The sequence below is a fragment of the Phoenix dactylifera genome, chromosome 1 (assembly GCF_051530095.1).
Source record: "Phoenix dactylifera cultivar Ajwa chromosome 1, Ajwa_hap1_PhDact_Kaust_v1.1, whole genome shotgun sequence".
Classification (NCBI taxonomy): Eukaryota; Viridiplantae; Streptophyta; class Magnoliopsida; order Arecales; family Arecaceae; genus Phoenix; species Phoenix dactylifera.
The window spans coordinates 54,187,736-54,203,900 of NC_143190.1; the positions used below are offsets into that span (position 1 = coordinate 54,187,736).

Genomic DNA, 16,165 nt, shown 5'->3' on the forward strand with positions numbered 1-16,165 from the left:
TTTTAGCATAAAGATGCCTAACTATTTTCCAATATCTTTTAAATATGAACTATTAGTATGACCGATATCTATAGCACATTTAAAGTCGCGGCCCACAATAAAAGTTGTGCTGGATGAAAGAAATTAAAGAAAATCATCATTTGTGCAGGCAACAGAAAAGATAAATGTTTACTTATCCAACCTCGAGGGTGCCCAGGAAGAGAACAACTGAGCCCGGATGAATCGATCACAGATCATAAACAATCTGAACACCAGGTTGGTCCATTGCCATCCCCAAATTCAAGTTCTAGTTATGATGCAAACAGAGGAACAGCCTAGTGATTGCACCCCTGTTCGGCCTGGTCTGGAGTAAGGATTGGACTATAACAAAGATTTACCACAAGTCTCACACAATCAGACGGCAGAAGTAGCCAAATTAACGAAAAAGAAACTTACAAGGAAGCACCTTACCCATCCTGTAGACTAAACTATCCAGTAAAAGCGAATTACAAATGCAATACAGGTTTAGGCCTCAAACAGATGCAAGAACAAAAAAGTTTCTCCTATCAGTTCTTCGAGCAACAAGTTGTTCTCACCCTCTCCAACTCTTTGAGAACCTTCACAACTTCATCCAAGATTACTCCCGGCTCATCACATCCTTTGCAGCCCACCATTCCAGCCAGCACCTCAATATTTTTCTTAACACTTTCTTTACAGAAGACTTCATCCACACATCTCTCATCTTCGGAAGCATCAGCATCATCCGAATCCCAGAGATCACATGTACCAGCATTGGATATGGCATCCAAATCCTTTTTAGAATAATCACTAGTAATTGTGGAGCCTTCCCCTTCGGAGTCCCGAGACAACTCCAAGGAGCCAACGATGGTATCCGGCTCCAGCGCAAGCGATTGAATCCGGACTGATCGGGCTCGATCAAGTGCACCCATGCTTGGAACCAGAACCTTCAGATTGTGAGAAGACGCAAGGGGTGCTCCAAGTTTTGGACGGAAGGATGTAAGAATGGAGCCGGAGAGATCGAAAAATGCATACGTCGGTGATGGTACGGAGATCTCATTGTTATCATGTAGTGACTCTGATTCCATGATCGTAGGGTGCCTACCTGCAAGCCAAGTAAAAAGATGGTGAGAATGAGGAAAGACAGTGGGCTTAATAATAAGCAATGAAACCAGACGTTACATTTCAAATCGGGCGTTTAGGAAATTGTTGCATGGAGGAGTTAACGAAGGGTGAATTATATATTGCCTGGAGATGTCCTCGTATGGAATTTCACAGACAGGAGAAAACAGGGGAATCAAACTTAAAAATATCCGTTAATAGAGCAAGAGGTCTCAATTATGTACATAGGCGTTTAGGTTTAGAGCCAGGAATTATGGCATCATATGCCTTCTCGGCCAACATGTGATTTTCCTCAGGGAAGCTTATTCTTTGACAGCCTTCACGATACGTGGCAGTTCACACACACAGAGAGAGAGAGAGAGCGCTTGGTGTCATTCATTTCCTCTCTATATGATGAGAGGATATATCCATGCAACTCAGCTTTTGCATGCATGAGCCGGCACGGGTTGTTTCTGGTGCCCACATGAGGAGAAGGGTAAAGAAGATAGCAGAATGAGTAGCCGGACTGACAAAGTCGCATCAAAGACATGGAAGGCTTGCAGAGAAAGAAGCCAGCTAACAACTTCCCCATGCAGACTTCAAAAAAAAAAGAAGCAAAGATAATAAGAAAACCAGCATGGCAAAGCATAACAGGTACCTGTCTCTCCTCCCGTTCAGCAACTCTATCTTCCTTTCTACCCTCTTTAAAGATCCTGCATCTTCAAAAATATAATACGAAGCAATAACCTCCACCACGGGGTGTATCCAAGCTCTTCTCTTCACCGTACCATTTTATAGCAACCTTTTAATTGGTGGGCCCTCTCCATTCTCCCCTGCCATGGGCGAACCTTGTGAAAGAGATCCAGCATGGGCCCCAGCCGCCAAGTCCAGCAAACATGCTCCCCTTTTAGTGGCTCTCCGATCCACCTTCCCTGTACTTTGGCTTCCCACATCATGTTCTCTTGTTCAAGAACACTACTACAAAAAGTTTTTGAGGGACAGAGAAAGAAGTTCAGAAGTAGGAGTATTTCGTGGCCGTGGGGGGTGGTTAGGAGTTATTAATGCCCCAAACTCGCCGTCTCTGTCGCCGGGTTGTGCAGCACGCGCGCCGGCCGAGAGGCCCGAGGGCGAAGGGCATGGGGCCAGCATCGGCAATCGTGTCCGGCCACGCGTGGCGACCGCTCGAGAGTCCGCGCCCGCCCTCGGAGCGAGCGGCCCAAAGACCCGTACGACCTAACCGCAGACTGACGCGTTGGAAGCGCCTGGCGCGCGTGCGCGAAAGAGACGACCGCGACCAAGCCCGTTGACGCGCGCTGGAGTGAAAAGGGAGGCGTGCGGTACGGCCGGAGCTCCTTCGATGCTTCTTCCTTAACCTTTGCCCCCCTAATCTCTCTCTCTCTCTCTCTCTCCTGTAAGTCTCTGGAAACGAGGCGGCAATTGATTGAAGGAGAAGGGATTACATGGTATCCGACATGAATCTATCATCCAGAGTCGTACAGCGAGGCCGAGAGGGGCATGATGGCCGTGCATATACACTGTAGGGGAGGCAAGCGTGGCTGTTTTATTCCTGAACAGGGACGGAATTGATGTCCTGCCCCGAGTATCGTAAATTACATACGATACATCTAAAATTTCTCTAAAATCCGAAGATCAATCAGTTACTAGAGCTTGCTATTTTGTGGGAAAAGGGAGATGATGGGCTACGTTGCAGACTAAAAATGACGAATTGCCTAATATATATATATATTTTAATACATGCATATGTGCGTGCATGAAAGGGAAGCAATGGAGCCACCAAGGTGGTAGCCCAGTTGGAACGAAGCGTTTGCTTCCAACCAAGTGGTTTCAGGTTCGAAACGCGCGGGCGTCGATTAAATTTGGGGACCGAATGCTCCACGCCTGGACACGGGGTCTGGAAGTGCTACTGGTCGGCTGGTAGCCTGGGTGGTGCCAGGTGTGATGTACTCACACGGAGGGTCGAGTCGGGTAACCGAGCCGTCTCACGGGTGGGGAGGGTATAAGTAAAATAGGTCGGCGTGCCCAACACACGACCCGGTTTGCCCGCATCGAACATTCTCCTGGTGGGATGGAGGGCCCAGTGGGGGCTGCTACGCGGGGGTGGGCTTGTCCCTTCCTCCCCCCTTCCCCTCTCGTTTTAGCCAAAAAAAAAAAAGGGAAGCAATGGAGAGGTTAGGCACATTAAACTTAACATACATAACATACCTGTTAGGGAAAAAACCATGTTATCCAGAATCACCAACGGGTGCCCAACCAGAAAGCACCCAACTAGCGGGTGCCCAACCAGATGACGCCCCGACCAGAGGGCGCCCGACCAGAAGACGCCCGACCTGCGGGCGCCCAACCAGACGACGCCCCGACCAGAGGGCGCCCGACCAGAAGACAACTAGCTCGGCTCGGCGCCCGACCAGATCCCGAACTCCGGAATGCCCCGTCATAGCATTCGACCTCAGTCTGATTTCCTTTGGGAGCTTTCAGAAACCTAACCTTACTACTTACCTCTCCGTAGCCCAGCCAGAGACCATACCCTGTTCATCATCAGCAATTAATACATATGGCCCCTGCTGATCTCCGGTTCACTCAACCATTAAAGCCTATGGCCTCCGCTGATCTCCGGTTCACTCAACCATAAAGCGTATGGCCTCCGCTGATCTCCGGTTCACTTAACAATCAATGCGCTCGTTATCTACGGATCTCCAGCCCTCCACGGCAGGCAGTTGAACTACTCCGCCACATCCGATCAGCCACGACGGCTCACTGACTCCGGTTTGATCTCCCACGACACTATATTAATGCACACGATCGTATTCAATTATGACCAAAAAAGAACCATTTGCCCTGTCACTTCACAGGTAACACAATCCCCCTCTATAAAAGGGGAACCCCTCCACTTTGGAGGGGATTGGACTCTGAAACCCAGGAAACACATCTCCTTCCTCTTTCTGCACATTAGCCCCTCTCTGACTTAAGCATCGGAGGGCCGGCGCCGGAAACCCCGGCCACCAGCTTCTTGCAGGACTTTCGAAGGATGCCGACCGCCGACGGATCGCCACCCACCATTCGAGCACTGGAGCTCCTCCTTCTCAGCCGACAGCCGCCCTCGGGTCCAATTTCTAGCAACAATACCAATCATCATTCAAAATGTTCAAAACCTCTTTAACTTTATTACCAGATTTGAACCATCTATATAAAATGGGTGGTGTGAAAAAAGAAAGAAAGAAAAGGAGAAGAAAAGAGAGAATGGAGAAAAAAAGGGGAAAGGATCGGCAGGAAAATTTGGGATGGCCAAATGGTGGGTTTTCCTTGAAGACAGGGAGGCAATTGGACTTATTGGAGAAGACAGTGCAACTTATTCTCATGAGTGGAGGCAATTATGACAGATTTTGGGCGAGAGGAGGCAACTTCTTCATCCTACTTACTAAGGCCCTGAAAGTGACCATGCCAACTATACCGGCTGCTTGATTGAGAATAAGTACCTCTACAATTTGAATGTATAAAATAAGAAGTGACAAAAGAAGGAACAGATCAGCCAACAATATTTCACATCCAAGATAAAGAAATTTAATATTATTGAAGAGGTTAATTGCTGTTGAGCATATTGATTTCATAATCTAATATATATTATATTATTAAAAAAAGTACGAAAGTCAGAGAATTATCTACTCTCGATTCCAGCTGTCTAGTTTTTATGCCAATAGTTTCCTTTTTATAAATCTTAAAATTTCTCTTAAATCTAAATAGAGGAAATAGAAATAAAAAAATATTAATCATCTCTCCATTGTAAGCTCCATCCAACATGCCCCCCTCCTGTCTCTCTTCCCTCCCTATCCTTAAATTTTCTATGTTAAAAATAAATAAAAAACAAAACAACAATGATCCTCCTTTCTATCTCGATATTTTCTTGGGAAAAAAAAATAAGCCCACATTCTCATTGGCAAATAAATAGATAGTCTCTGATTCTTCTTAGGCTTCAATTCTTTGGCTCTAATTTTTGGAAAGAATTTTTTGATCTAGGACTAAGTCGGATATTATTTGACTAAATTTGTTTCCGTATCCAATTTTTATCAAATTCAAATATTTTATTAGAATTCAATAGATTCAGATATAGCCTACAATTTTGCCTGATATCAAATATGTAAAAAAATTCATTAACACACCATACCTAAAATATATTGGATTGTTGCCCACCATGCAACCACTATAACAGTATTAATTTCTACTATATAACACTATGGTTTATTTTTTAGAACTTTACCAAAATATAAAATTTAATCATTTTAAATATACTTGATATTCTACATTTTAATAATTAATTATTTTCATTTTAAAAAATCAATTCTCTTCCTTTGGACAAAACTAAAACATGAATAAATTCTTTTTTATTTTTTATAATATTTTCAAAACTTTTGCTTAAAATATTTAAAATATCAATATTTTTACATATTCCTATATTTGTAAATAATTTTAGAAATATCAATGGTCCAAACCTTTGGTCAAATCGATCTTTGGTAAGAGACTCTACACAAATTTAATACTTGCCCCAAGACCATTATCAAGTGATAATACATCGCTTGCAATCACAATAGTGGATTTCATACCTATCCCTTATGATTATATCATTTATTTAGTTTTTATTATTAAATTCTACTCGACATCTTATTTATATCAAAATAATATTCAACTTGTATCCCACTTGTATCCATACATATTTATATACATTTAATATCCTAACCATACCCATGTCGATTTAGAACAAATACGCATACTAATTTTGGCATTTGATTAATATCTACATCTATTTAAAAATATGTATATAAATATAGATATATCGGTATCTAATTCATTTTCAGACCCTCTTCCTATTCCAAGTTTCTATCTCTACCTATATATTTTGAGGAAAAACATGAGCAGAAACTTTTCTTGTTTGGAACATATTATTAGATCCCTCTCTTCCTTGTTTATGTATCTTTATTTTAACATCACAGTATATTTAGAAGAAAGTAATTAAGAGACCCAAAATAGAAGATTTGACTATGCATACTTGTCACTTTATTTTAATTTCGATCAATTTTATTTTATTTTTAATCAATGTTATGCATTCAATTTATTATTTTTGTTTTTTGTTTTCATTTATTCAATCTATTGTTAATTTGTATTGTACATTTCATCATTTTTCTCAAGCATGCTGCCTACACATTCCCAGTAACTAATAAACCAACAGTGAGTTAAAATAATATTGAATATTACAAAAAATATGTTAACATTGTGTTGATCAGTATCAGTTGTTAATATTATATCAATTCATACCACCAGAAAAAACAGGACTGGCATGTCCCTCGTACCATATCCCTACATAAGCGAGTGCCCCATAACAAATATAGAGTCCTTGCAATAAGCGACGGAACCAACTTGTGCCTCGGCAATCTTTAAACAAAGACATGTAGAAGATATTAATTAACAGAGGTTCAATCCGATAATATAAAGGCAACAGATTTAAACATATATGGAAAGGGGAAAGGAGAACTAGGGGAACACTCACAATATGGTCAAGTACTTGAAGTTGTCATGTGGATACGTTCCTTCAATCGACTATGATCGGGGAAAAAACTCGCAATATGGCCAGGTCGTAAAGCCTACTGCATGCAAACCCCATTTTAGTGCTCATCAGCCAATATCCACATTTAATGGCAGGTACATAGATTTCAAGCATCAAAACACACACCATCATTAAAAGTTGCATGGTACAAATTGCTTGCCGTACACTGAACTGTGCATAGTGGTACATGCCAATTTAGTTGATCAATCAATATGCACAGTTGTCAGCAGGCACACAGATTGCAAGAAATAAACATATAACCTGATTAAAGTTTGGTCTAATTGCATGTTGTACACTATCTCTAGCTTAGTTTGTATATGTCAATAAGCCTTTTTACCCATTCAAACTTGAGATACTGCTTCAAGACAAATATGATGATGCATCCTATTCTTCTCTAAATAGATATTCAACATTTTTTTTTATTTTTTACAGTCTATTTGATGGGGCATCAATAGCTCCTTTTTAATAGAAAAGTAATACATATGGATGAAGATACTGACTACTCTGTATCGCTTGAATTTTGCTGGAAGGACTCACCATGGTGCAGATCTGATAGCAATTCAGGAATTTGCCAACCAATCCAAATGTGATCTTAACAGTGTAGAATTCCTATTGGACACCCACTGTTAAGCTTGCAATTTCTTCAAAATTTCCTATCTGGAAAACAAAATGAAATGAGAGGATTCTTATTCCAAGTAATGAGTCTGTTCAGCATGAAGGCCTAATGAAGCCCACACGGTGCAATTAAAGAAAAAAGAATCCAACATAACTTGACTCAAGGAAGACAATTTTTCCTACCTTTGATTTATTCAAAAGGATGTCAAAGATGATGATGCAGTAAAGGGACTCCATGGTGTTAAGCGAGCATCCCATGGTCAAAGAAAAAAGAATCTAACATAGCCTGACTCAAGGAAGACAGTTTTTCGCACCTTAAATTTATTCAAAAGGATGTGGATAATCATAATGCAGTGAACCGACTCATAGTGTTAAGCGCATCTAATGGTTAAGTAAAAATTATAAGGCAGACGACGCAAGAAAAGCTGCATAGATCAAAACATTAAGTGAATGCATATGATACAAGCATCAAGGAAGTCAGAACACCTAGAAGGATAAGGTCAGGAGGGAAACGCACTAGAGACAGCATACACAAACTGAATATGAGGTAATGGTTAGAGACAATGAGAATTGGTTGCATGTAAATGTAACCTTAATTGAAATGAGTCACAAAGCATCATAAAGCTGAATCCAAATATTTAAGAAATATCTTAAGGTAAGGTATGCTGGCTATCGTATTAGCTTAGCTTCATGGGGTCACTTGTGAAAGACAAAAATAGGTCGATCAAACCCAACAACAGTGCCGGACAAACTGCCAGTTATAACCTCTGCTGACCTGAATCCGACCTACAATAACACATTAATTATCAGTCATGTGCCCAGCTGAGGTAGCCAAATAAATAATCAGAAAATCACTTCGAAAACAAATAATGTACTTGGGCTCTGTTTACCTTGTCTAGAAGTATGTCTCGAAATTCATCTGGATGCAGAGTAATTTCGTTGTAATTCGCCATTGCAGTCTGCAAACAATCAGAATTTAATACGTCCACTGACCAAGTATCTAGCAGTAAGTTTCACAACATATGTATCTGTGTCCATATTTTAGGGGTTTTTAATCTATTCTTCATGTCGACACAGAAATGGATGGTTTCCATTGTGTCAGTGTGCTAAAGTATACGGCAAAGTATTTAAATTGAGAATCCAACTTATTTATCATGATCTGCATACGTTAAAAAACATATATAGACTGAAAATCAATAAATTTTAAAGCTTAGACCACAGCAAAAACATAGTTTCAAGTACGAATGTGTGTAAATGTGTATACATGTAATGCATGTGTATGTGTATGTTAGGTCTGGATTCTGCTACAGGAAGCCTCAAAGTGTATGTATTGGTATAAATTATCAACGCTACATTGAGACTACTAAATTTGTCTGGTAAAACAGTTCATGACAAGATTTTACTAACAAAATGCAAGATCAAATTATGTATATATTGGCATATCTCTAAGTAAAATAACAGCACAAAGCATGATTATAAGTATCTAACATCCATCACTTTGTGCTCAATGATTTAACTCGTGGCATATCCTGCTGAAAGCATTTGAGTTTAATTACAAATAAGAAAGGAACGCCGCCTGATACAAGAAAGTGCCAACCAAATGCGGTTTATCTTGAAAGCCCACTTGAATGAAGGGTGACAAAATGATTTTCTTTTTTTAATATTGCCCTCCAAGATGAGTTGCAAATTTTCACATCCATTCATTACAGTTCTGTTATCCTCCTCATGTATCATATCTTTGGACAAGGTCAAATGGTAGGAAGCAATAGTCTCGAAGAATTACCCCTATCATAATCTGTTATGGCTGCATAAAACCAACCAACAGTTGCAAGATGATGAAAGGCGTTTCTACAAGCAGGTTGCTCCCTGTTACCTCATATGGTCAGACTTAAGGCTGTGCATGTCTATTTCTCTGTTTATTTATTGGATAGGCCAGATCATGGCCTGAAGTCATACCGTTAGGTTATAAAATTGTCTACTTTTGAAGGAATGGAGAATCAAAGTTGTTTGCGTATGAAAAAATATTACTTTTAAAATTTCTAGCAGGATTAATGGAATGGAAATGTTCAAAAATGTAGCATGCATGTCCCATGAGGGTTAAGTTCAAAAGGAGAAAACATACGGCAAGATGACAAGTCTATAGTGTAATAATGTTGGACAATTAAAAGTGTGCATGGATGTAAGATCAAATATGGCTGTATTTATGTTGATCATGTTCATGAGTTTTAAAGCTAAGGTTTATCGAAAAGAATTATCCCTGACAGCTTTCTTTTGACAACATACTCAAAAAACAAGACATAATCTAGTTAAGATATCAGCCTCAAAAAAAACAAAAAAAACATTGCACCCACATGGTTAAGCAGATATTCTTAAGATTCAAAATAAGTTCTTATCTGCTGAACATTCTTATATTAAAAGAATATCATGCATACATTTAAAAAAGAAAATACCATAACATTGAAAAGAATTCTCTAGTATTGTATCTTGATAACAAATAATCGAGGCTGAGCCTCAAAGGAAATTCATACAGTTGGAAAGTCACAAAGTCACCAAAGCAAACAAAAACAGTAATTAACAGTGAACCATTTATTACCTCAGAAACTAGTCGATTTTTTTTATATGAAGACCAAGGCTGAGGCTCCAATAGAAGAATCCCACCCTGGCCAAAGAAAAAAAAATTCAAATACACGAAACAAACTGTTTTTATGGTTTCCAAGCTTGTTATGCACTAATGAACAATAGAAGAATATTAAACAATTCGAGACATACTGGTCTAAGAAGTTTCCATATCTTTACGAACAAAGTAATCAATCCATCATCACCCCAATTCAGATGGATCCATTTTGTTACACTCAAACTGCATACAAGGACAAAGTCATTCAGCATGCAACAGGTAGGCCATTTAACTTTTACTTGAATAAATGTGAAAAAATCAGGTATAGTAGTTCTCTTAGACATTATCTATATTTATAATGCCTATGGGCATGAATAAAATGTGAAACCACTAAGAATTATAGCACCTGAATTATTAAAAAGCCATACACTATGAGTTTGAGGTACTAGCTCTGACTAAGATTGTATGATGAATTTACCAAATAATAGTATCATACTTCTCTGAGCATCCGCGCAAACCCTCAATAAAATTTTCTTTTCGGAAACTAACTCTTTCAAAAATATTGCCTTCTGAGGGAGAAGAGGCATCATGCTGACCATAAAATATTTCCCCATCTGAAGCTTGAGAGACCTTGTGCTTTGAATAATTTGAACCATCCAAAATCTGTGAATCAGAAGCCTCCTTCGATTTATGATTACTATGTTCTATTCTAGCGATCTTCCGTAAGTTCCAGTTAGCAGTTTCAATCAAACCTAATACATAGAGAGAACAATCAAAAGATTTTCAAAGATAACAATATAAAGAATTAGGAATGCAACAAATAAGCACAACAGCACAAATGAGTTCTGTAAGCAACAACTAACATATAACCTAATATATAATAAATACCCATAAACTGCACTTAAAGTCATCAATCTCAGCCCAGGAAAAGTATCAGAAAGCTAAAGCATATGAGCAGCATATCTAGACTGCTGAAATTTGTTGCTCAAGTCCAAGATAAATTTTTAAAATCAATTCATTTGCAACCAACAACAATATATCACATTAATTCAGGACCAGCTTGGCAAATGGATCATCTCTACTCCTATCAAGAGCTCCACTACAGGCCTTTCTAAAGCTGTGTTACCATATCCTGTCAAGCAGAGGTCGTAGGTTCAGTAATTCAATTCAGGATGCCTAGGCACAATAACATAAGGAAACACAGAATATTTTCCACTATTCCTATCAGGAGCAACATCCTGCAAAACACCATTGCAAAGCTGTTTCACCATTTCCTAGCAAACTTATTTGATAACTCAACTAATAGTTTGGAAGCAAACACTGCAAGAAAGGTAAAGTATAACAGAATCAAAACACCTTAAAACAGCAACAAGAAGAAAGATGGGGATATCATCCCCAAGAACCAAAAAAAAAGAAGAAGACCACATCTTACAAGTCCAGCTGACAAAACCAACAGTAAAATAACAAATGAAAGCATAGAAAAATACTACTAACTTTTGATAAAAGTTTTGGCAATCACAACACACCTTTGTTATTGTTACAAAGCACATAAGGGATTCGTAGTGTGATAATCCATACCCTTTAAACTGCAAAAAAACAAATTTCCAACAAATTGCTAAAGAGCTACTTAAAAACACCAGTTATTACCCATAAACAACAAAACAAGGCTACCCTGCATTTGCACGTTAAGCAAGTGGATTATCCAAAAGGCAGGTGACGATTTGAGTTACGATAGATATTGTGCAATTAATCTATCTAGTTTCTCATCTTGCTTAAGATGGACTTGAAGCAGCAGTTCTTCAAATCTATAATAACATCTATCAAACTAATGAGATATAACAATTTAGGAATTAATTAATGTAACATTGTTTTCTGGTTTAGCACTCACTGACAAACATATTTAAAGAGTTAAAAAAACCCCCAAAAACAAGTAGAATCAGATGGTTGAATCAGAGATGAACAGAAATGGGGGTAAGCTCACCTCCATCAATATCTATTCCAAGAATGCTTCGGCAGAAGAACTTCTTTACTGCATCAAAGAAAAAAATAACCTCTAAGAGAATTGAAAAATGGAAGGATGCTGAATAGTTATATTTAAAGAGTTAGACTTTAGCCGACACTGCACAGTCAGGAAAAAGTGTCAAGCTTAATTGAAAAGAGATGTAAGTTTAACCAACCATCATGTGTGATGAGATATTAACCATCCATCAAATACCCTTCCCTTTAGAATAGACACCATGCCAAATCATTTGCAAAATTAATAAAATTTCTCATTAACATAAAAAGTAAAAAACAGCAATCCCGATCATTTTATTAGTTCATGGAATCACAGCGATCCATCAACTGGTTGGTCCACATAAGTCATTCACATGCATCTCACACAGTGAGATCACAGTCACCCATCAGTTATTTATTAGTGGACAATGAAAAGGAAAGCTGCAGAGGGGCAAGAGCAGTCGACACGGGGGCATCACACAAGTTTCAGACTCCGGTAAGCGCGACGAGGCAGTCAAACTCAAACATCTCCTGCGATTAGGGTTGTTAATGAGCCGAGCTGCTCGGGCTCGGCTCGTTAGTCAAACGAGCCCGAGCCCGAGCCCAATATGAGGCTTGTTTACACCCGAGCCCGAGCAGCTCACGAGCCCAAATGAGCTCTAGTCTCCCACTGAAAAATCTTATTTTAGCACCATAATTCATAAAAATCTGACCACATAGAGAAAAATAGCTTGTTATCGAGTCCGAGCCCGAGCTCGAGCCCGATTACGAGCCCGAGCTCGGGCTCGTTCTGGAGCTCGTAATTGAAACGAGCTTTACGAGCTCAAGCCCGAGCCTTTGCTTTGCCAAGCAAGCCCGAGCTCGAGCCCAATATAGAGCTCGTTACCGAGCCCGAGCCCGAGCCCGAGCCCGAGCCCGAGCCCAAGCTTCTGTGAAACGAGCCGAGCCGAGCTCTCCCAGGCTCGGGCTCAGCTCGGCTCGTTAACAGCCCTACCTGCGATTCCTCCTAATCCTGCGAGAAGAGTGACCTCCCAACATGTCTAAAGACCCTGCAATCTTCATTTTGATTTACCTTAATGATGCTATAAATCCGGTTTGACCGGCGACTCTGTTCATAGTTTTGAGATTTTCTAATTGAAATTTCGCAAAAACAAAGGCGGATTGAACTACTGAATAAGAGAAGCATTGGGATTTCCTTGAAAAACGGTACAATATCATTGCGGAAGCTGAAGGGAATCCTTCGAAAGGCAAAGCAACGAGGAAGCATTCAAGGATCAGAGAAAGATGTCTTCGTCGGGAAGAAAGCGCGAGCTCTTCAATCAGTGAGCATACCTCATGGAAATGCAGGTCTTGTTGCAGCTGGCCGTCTGTTATTCCCTCTTGTTCGGCCATGTAGGCCAGAACCCTTCTGTGGGCGGCCTCAGCAGCCTGCCTTCGCTCCTGGAGACTCATCTGAGCAGGTCCAGGGTTGGCCTTGTTACCAAGGCCGCTCACAGGCCCTCTCGCTAAATCGAGAGGCATAGGTTAATGGTGCACACACAATTCCCAGGCTTTCATTAAGATGGCCTAAAACGGCAATCTTAATTAATAGAAGGTACAATGTAGTGTAGGTAGACTGATTTTCCCACGCAAAAACCAAACCCCTTCTCCTAACCTTTCCATAAGCCATCCCTCTTTACTCTCGCCTTTTTTTCACTTTGTGACTTTTAATGGCCAATGTGAGACACTTGAGATATTTTTAAGCTTGTCATGTTTTCAGGTTCAACGAAACAATGCTCTTATCTGCATCACATATATGACGCAAATTGTATTTGTATAAAAAATCTTGACAAATTGCTCTCTCTTGTTTGTCCCTGCATTGAAGATGCTCATAAAGTGTTATACCGAAGATTACCTCCAGTTCCCTGGTTCAAATTAGTTCTCATAGCTTCTCTCCACACTGATCATGATTAGAACCCATGTCATATGCAACTTAAAGTTCATTGCTCAATGTCAAGAACAAAGTAAACAAAAATCAATTAAGATTTAAAATCATCCCTCCAGGTATAGATATTGTGAAGCATGCATGACCGAAGAAAGCCTCTAGGTCTGTCCCTGCTCTTAGGCTTGTTATATTCATTTTGCTACAAGTTTCAAACAACCTTACCCCGGAGTTGGAAATCCAAATCTTTCTCACTACTGAGGTATCAAAATATCAACTTTTATATAACTATAGCATCTCCTTTAGCTTTCTATCATTTTATTCTGGATGATCATAAATTGCACATGGCAATGATTTCAATTTTCAAGTCAATAATCTAGATGAATTAAGTTTCTCCAAGACTTCGAACAAATATGTGCACACATACACATAATATAGAATTATAGTCATGAAAAATAAAAGAAAGAAATAAAGGCAAAACAAATGATGATGTAATAACATAGTCTGCAGGACATTAGACATTACCTATCTCTATGGTTATCAACCCCTGGTTGCAACCAATATCGAGGCAATCCTTGCCCTCGAACCATTCCCTCTTCATAACCATAAGTCGGGGATCTTCCTTCTGGTTCCGATTTATCTGCATTCAAATCCAGATGCCATTCTTTCAGCCAAGATAAGAACGCAAACCCCAAAGTGATCGATGATATTACAGCCCATGAAGAACTGCCATTCCCACTCAGCTAAAAAATCACAAAGAACTGAAAAAGAAAACATATGATCAAAAAGGAAAATCAAATCACTAAGACAAGCTAATCTTGCCAAATAACAGACTACAATAGGCAACCAAGAGGACGCGAAACCAAGAATCACAAGGGGTTTTGATGCCCTACTGCATAATGTATGTACCAGATGTCAAAAAACCGGTTAGATTTGAGTACTTGAATAGGGTTTCTCGACGAATCATAGAAATCTTGCTCATGTTCTAATTGGCATATGTTGATCTTGGAGGGAAAAAAAGATTAGGTTAATCGATCTTGAAAGGCGAGGGCACAAGAAACTTTATCCTTTTTGACCTAAAACAATATAGGGTGAAAGTAATCGATAAATAAATAAATGATTAGGGTTAGCTCGAAGAAAGAAAGAGAGAAAGAGAGGGGAGAAGGACAAGTTACTCGATAGCCGTAGTAGTTCTTGTAGTTGCCGTAGATAAAAACTTGCTTCCGCTTGCGATTGGCGACGTTCTTCTTTACCTCTTCCTGCGCTGCCATTCTTTTTTCCTTTTTTTTTCCTTTTTTTTCCTGCTTCGCCCTTGCTTGGACTTGGAGACTAGAGAGAGGCGGCAAAATAGAAGCAGAGAGGAGAAGAAGGAAAAGAGAGCATCAGAAAGAAAGAAACCCTGGCCTGCCCTTCGCCAAGTGGGACTTCCGGGCTTGTAAATAGGATTTTTTTTCGTACAAACCTTCCTAAATATTAAAATTTACGTTAATATTTTTTTAAATTAATATATATATATATATTAACTAAATATTTATTTTGTGGTTAAGAAGTTAATGATTTAAAATTAAAATGATGAAAATACTATTAATGAGTAAACATGCAAAAAGAAACGTTTATAAGAATATACATAAAAATAGCAATTTTGGATAGTATTAGTGCAATTTTACATATTTAGAAGAGTATATACAAAAAAAAAAAATCTTAATTTTTTGCATAAATACCCTTCTAAATACTAAAATTTGCATGATTGCCCTCCAAATTCCTATTTACTTATCTGTCCTCACAAAACACTATTTTTATATAAATATTTTTGACATAACGATTCAGCTAACATAATTAGCCAAAATTATATTTATTTAAATTAAAATTTAATTAAAATTATGAAAGTATCTTCTTCTTTCTAAAGATGGATAACATATAAACAGGTCTTACTAAAAACTAAAATAGGTTGAAATAAAAAAAATAAAATTAGGTTTTTTTTGCATGTAAACCTTCATAAACATAAAAAATTGCATGAATACCCTCATAAAGTATTATTTACATTTATACCCTTATCAAAATATACATACAAATATCAATTTTAGAAGAGTATTTATGTAAATTTTAATATTTAGAAGAGAAGGATATGTACGGTTTAAAAAACCCTTGTAAATAATTTTTCGGGCGCAAAAGAGGTTTCATGTAGGCCTGCAGTTGCGGAGTATAGTTAGCAGGACCCGAACCCAGATCCAGACCTGCTAACAGAAAGCATCCGAGTCTAAATCGTATGGATACAAAATGTTGTTGGATTTGGTTCCGGTTCCAAGCA

At 38.9% G+C, this 16,165-nt stretch overlaps 1 protein-coding gene across 18 annotated transcripts; it reads right to left on the reverse strand.

Annotated features, from left to right (window-relative positions):
• Positions 1 to 6,337: 6,337 nt before the first annotated feature.
• On the reverse strand, positions 6,338 to 15,298 carry LOC103715567 (S-adenosyl-L-methionine-dependent methyltransferases superfamily protein). 18 transcript variants are annotated; one of them, XM_088706296.1, is made up of 11 exons: positions 15,033 to 15,276; positions 14,383 to 14,497; positions 11,923 to 11,970; positions 10,438 to 10,693; positions 10,097 to 10,184; positions 9,921 to 9,986; positions 8,218 to 8,286; positions 7,511 to 8,113; positions 7,250 to 7,369; positions 6,656 to 6,749; positions 6,338 to 6,540 (listed from the first exon to the last, which is right to left on the reverse strand). In XM_088706296.1, exons 1-8 carry the CDS (start codon positions 15,126 to 15,128, stop codon positions 8,024 to 8,026), a joined length of 828 nt encoding a protein of 275 aa, XP_088562422.1. In that variant the 5' UTR covers positions 15,129 to 15,276; the 3' UTR covers positions 6,338 to 6,540; positions 6,656 to 6,749; positions 7,250 to 7,369; positions 7,511 to 8,023. The 18 variants fall into 18 exon arrangements, with proteins under 18 accessions (XP_088562422.1, XP_088562420.1, XP_008801464.1 ...); XM_088706294.1 differs by having other exon boundaries at positions 6,656 to 6,752; XM_008803242.4 differs by having other exon boundaries at positions 10,420 to 10,693.
• Between the last annotated feature and the right edge of the window lie 867 nt (positions 15,299 to 16,165).

Bases quoted from the DNA above. Each gene is read 5' to 3' on its own strand.
- LOC103715567 (XM_008803242.4), bottom strand. From the start codon at position 15,128: ATGGCAGCGCAGGAAGAGGTAAAGAAGAACGTCGCCAATCGCAAGCGG. The intron at 10,694-11,922 runs GTGAGCTTACCC...TCTATGTATTAG, and splicing joins TGGAATAGATATTGATGGAG to GTTTGATTGAAACTGCTAAC. The intron at 10,185-10,419 runs GTAAATTCATCA...CCTTGTATGCAG, and splicing joins AAGTATGATACTATTATTTG to TTTGAGTGTAACAAAATGGA.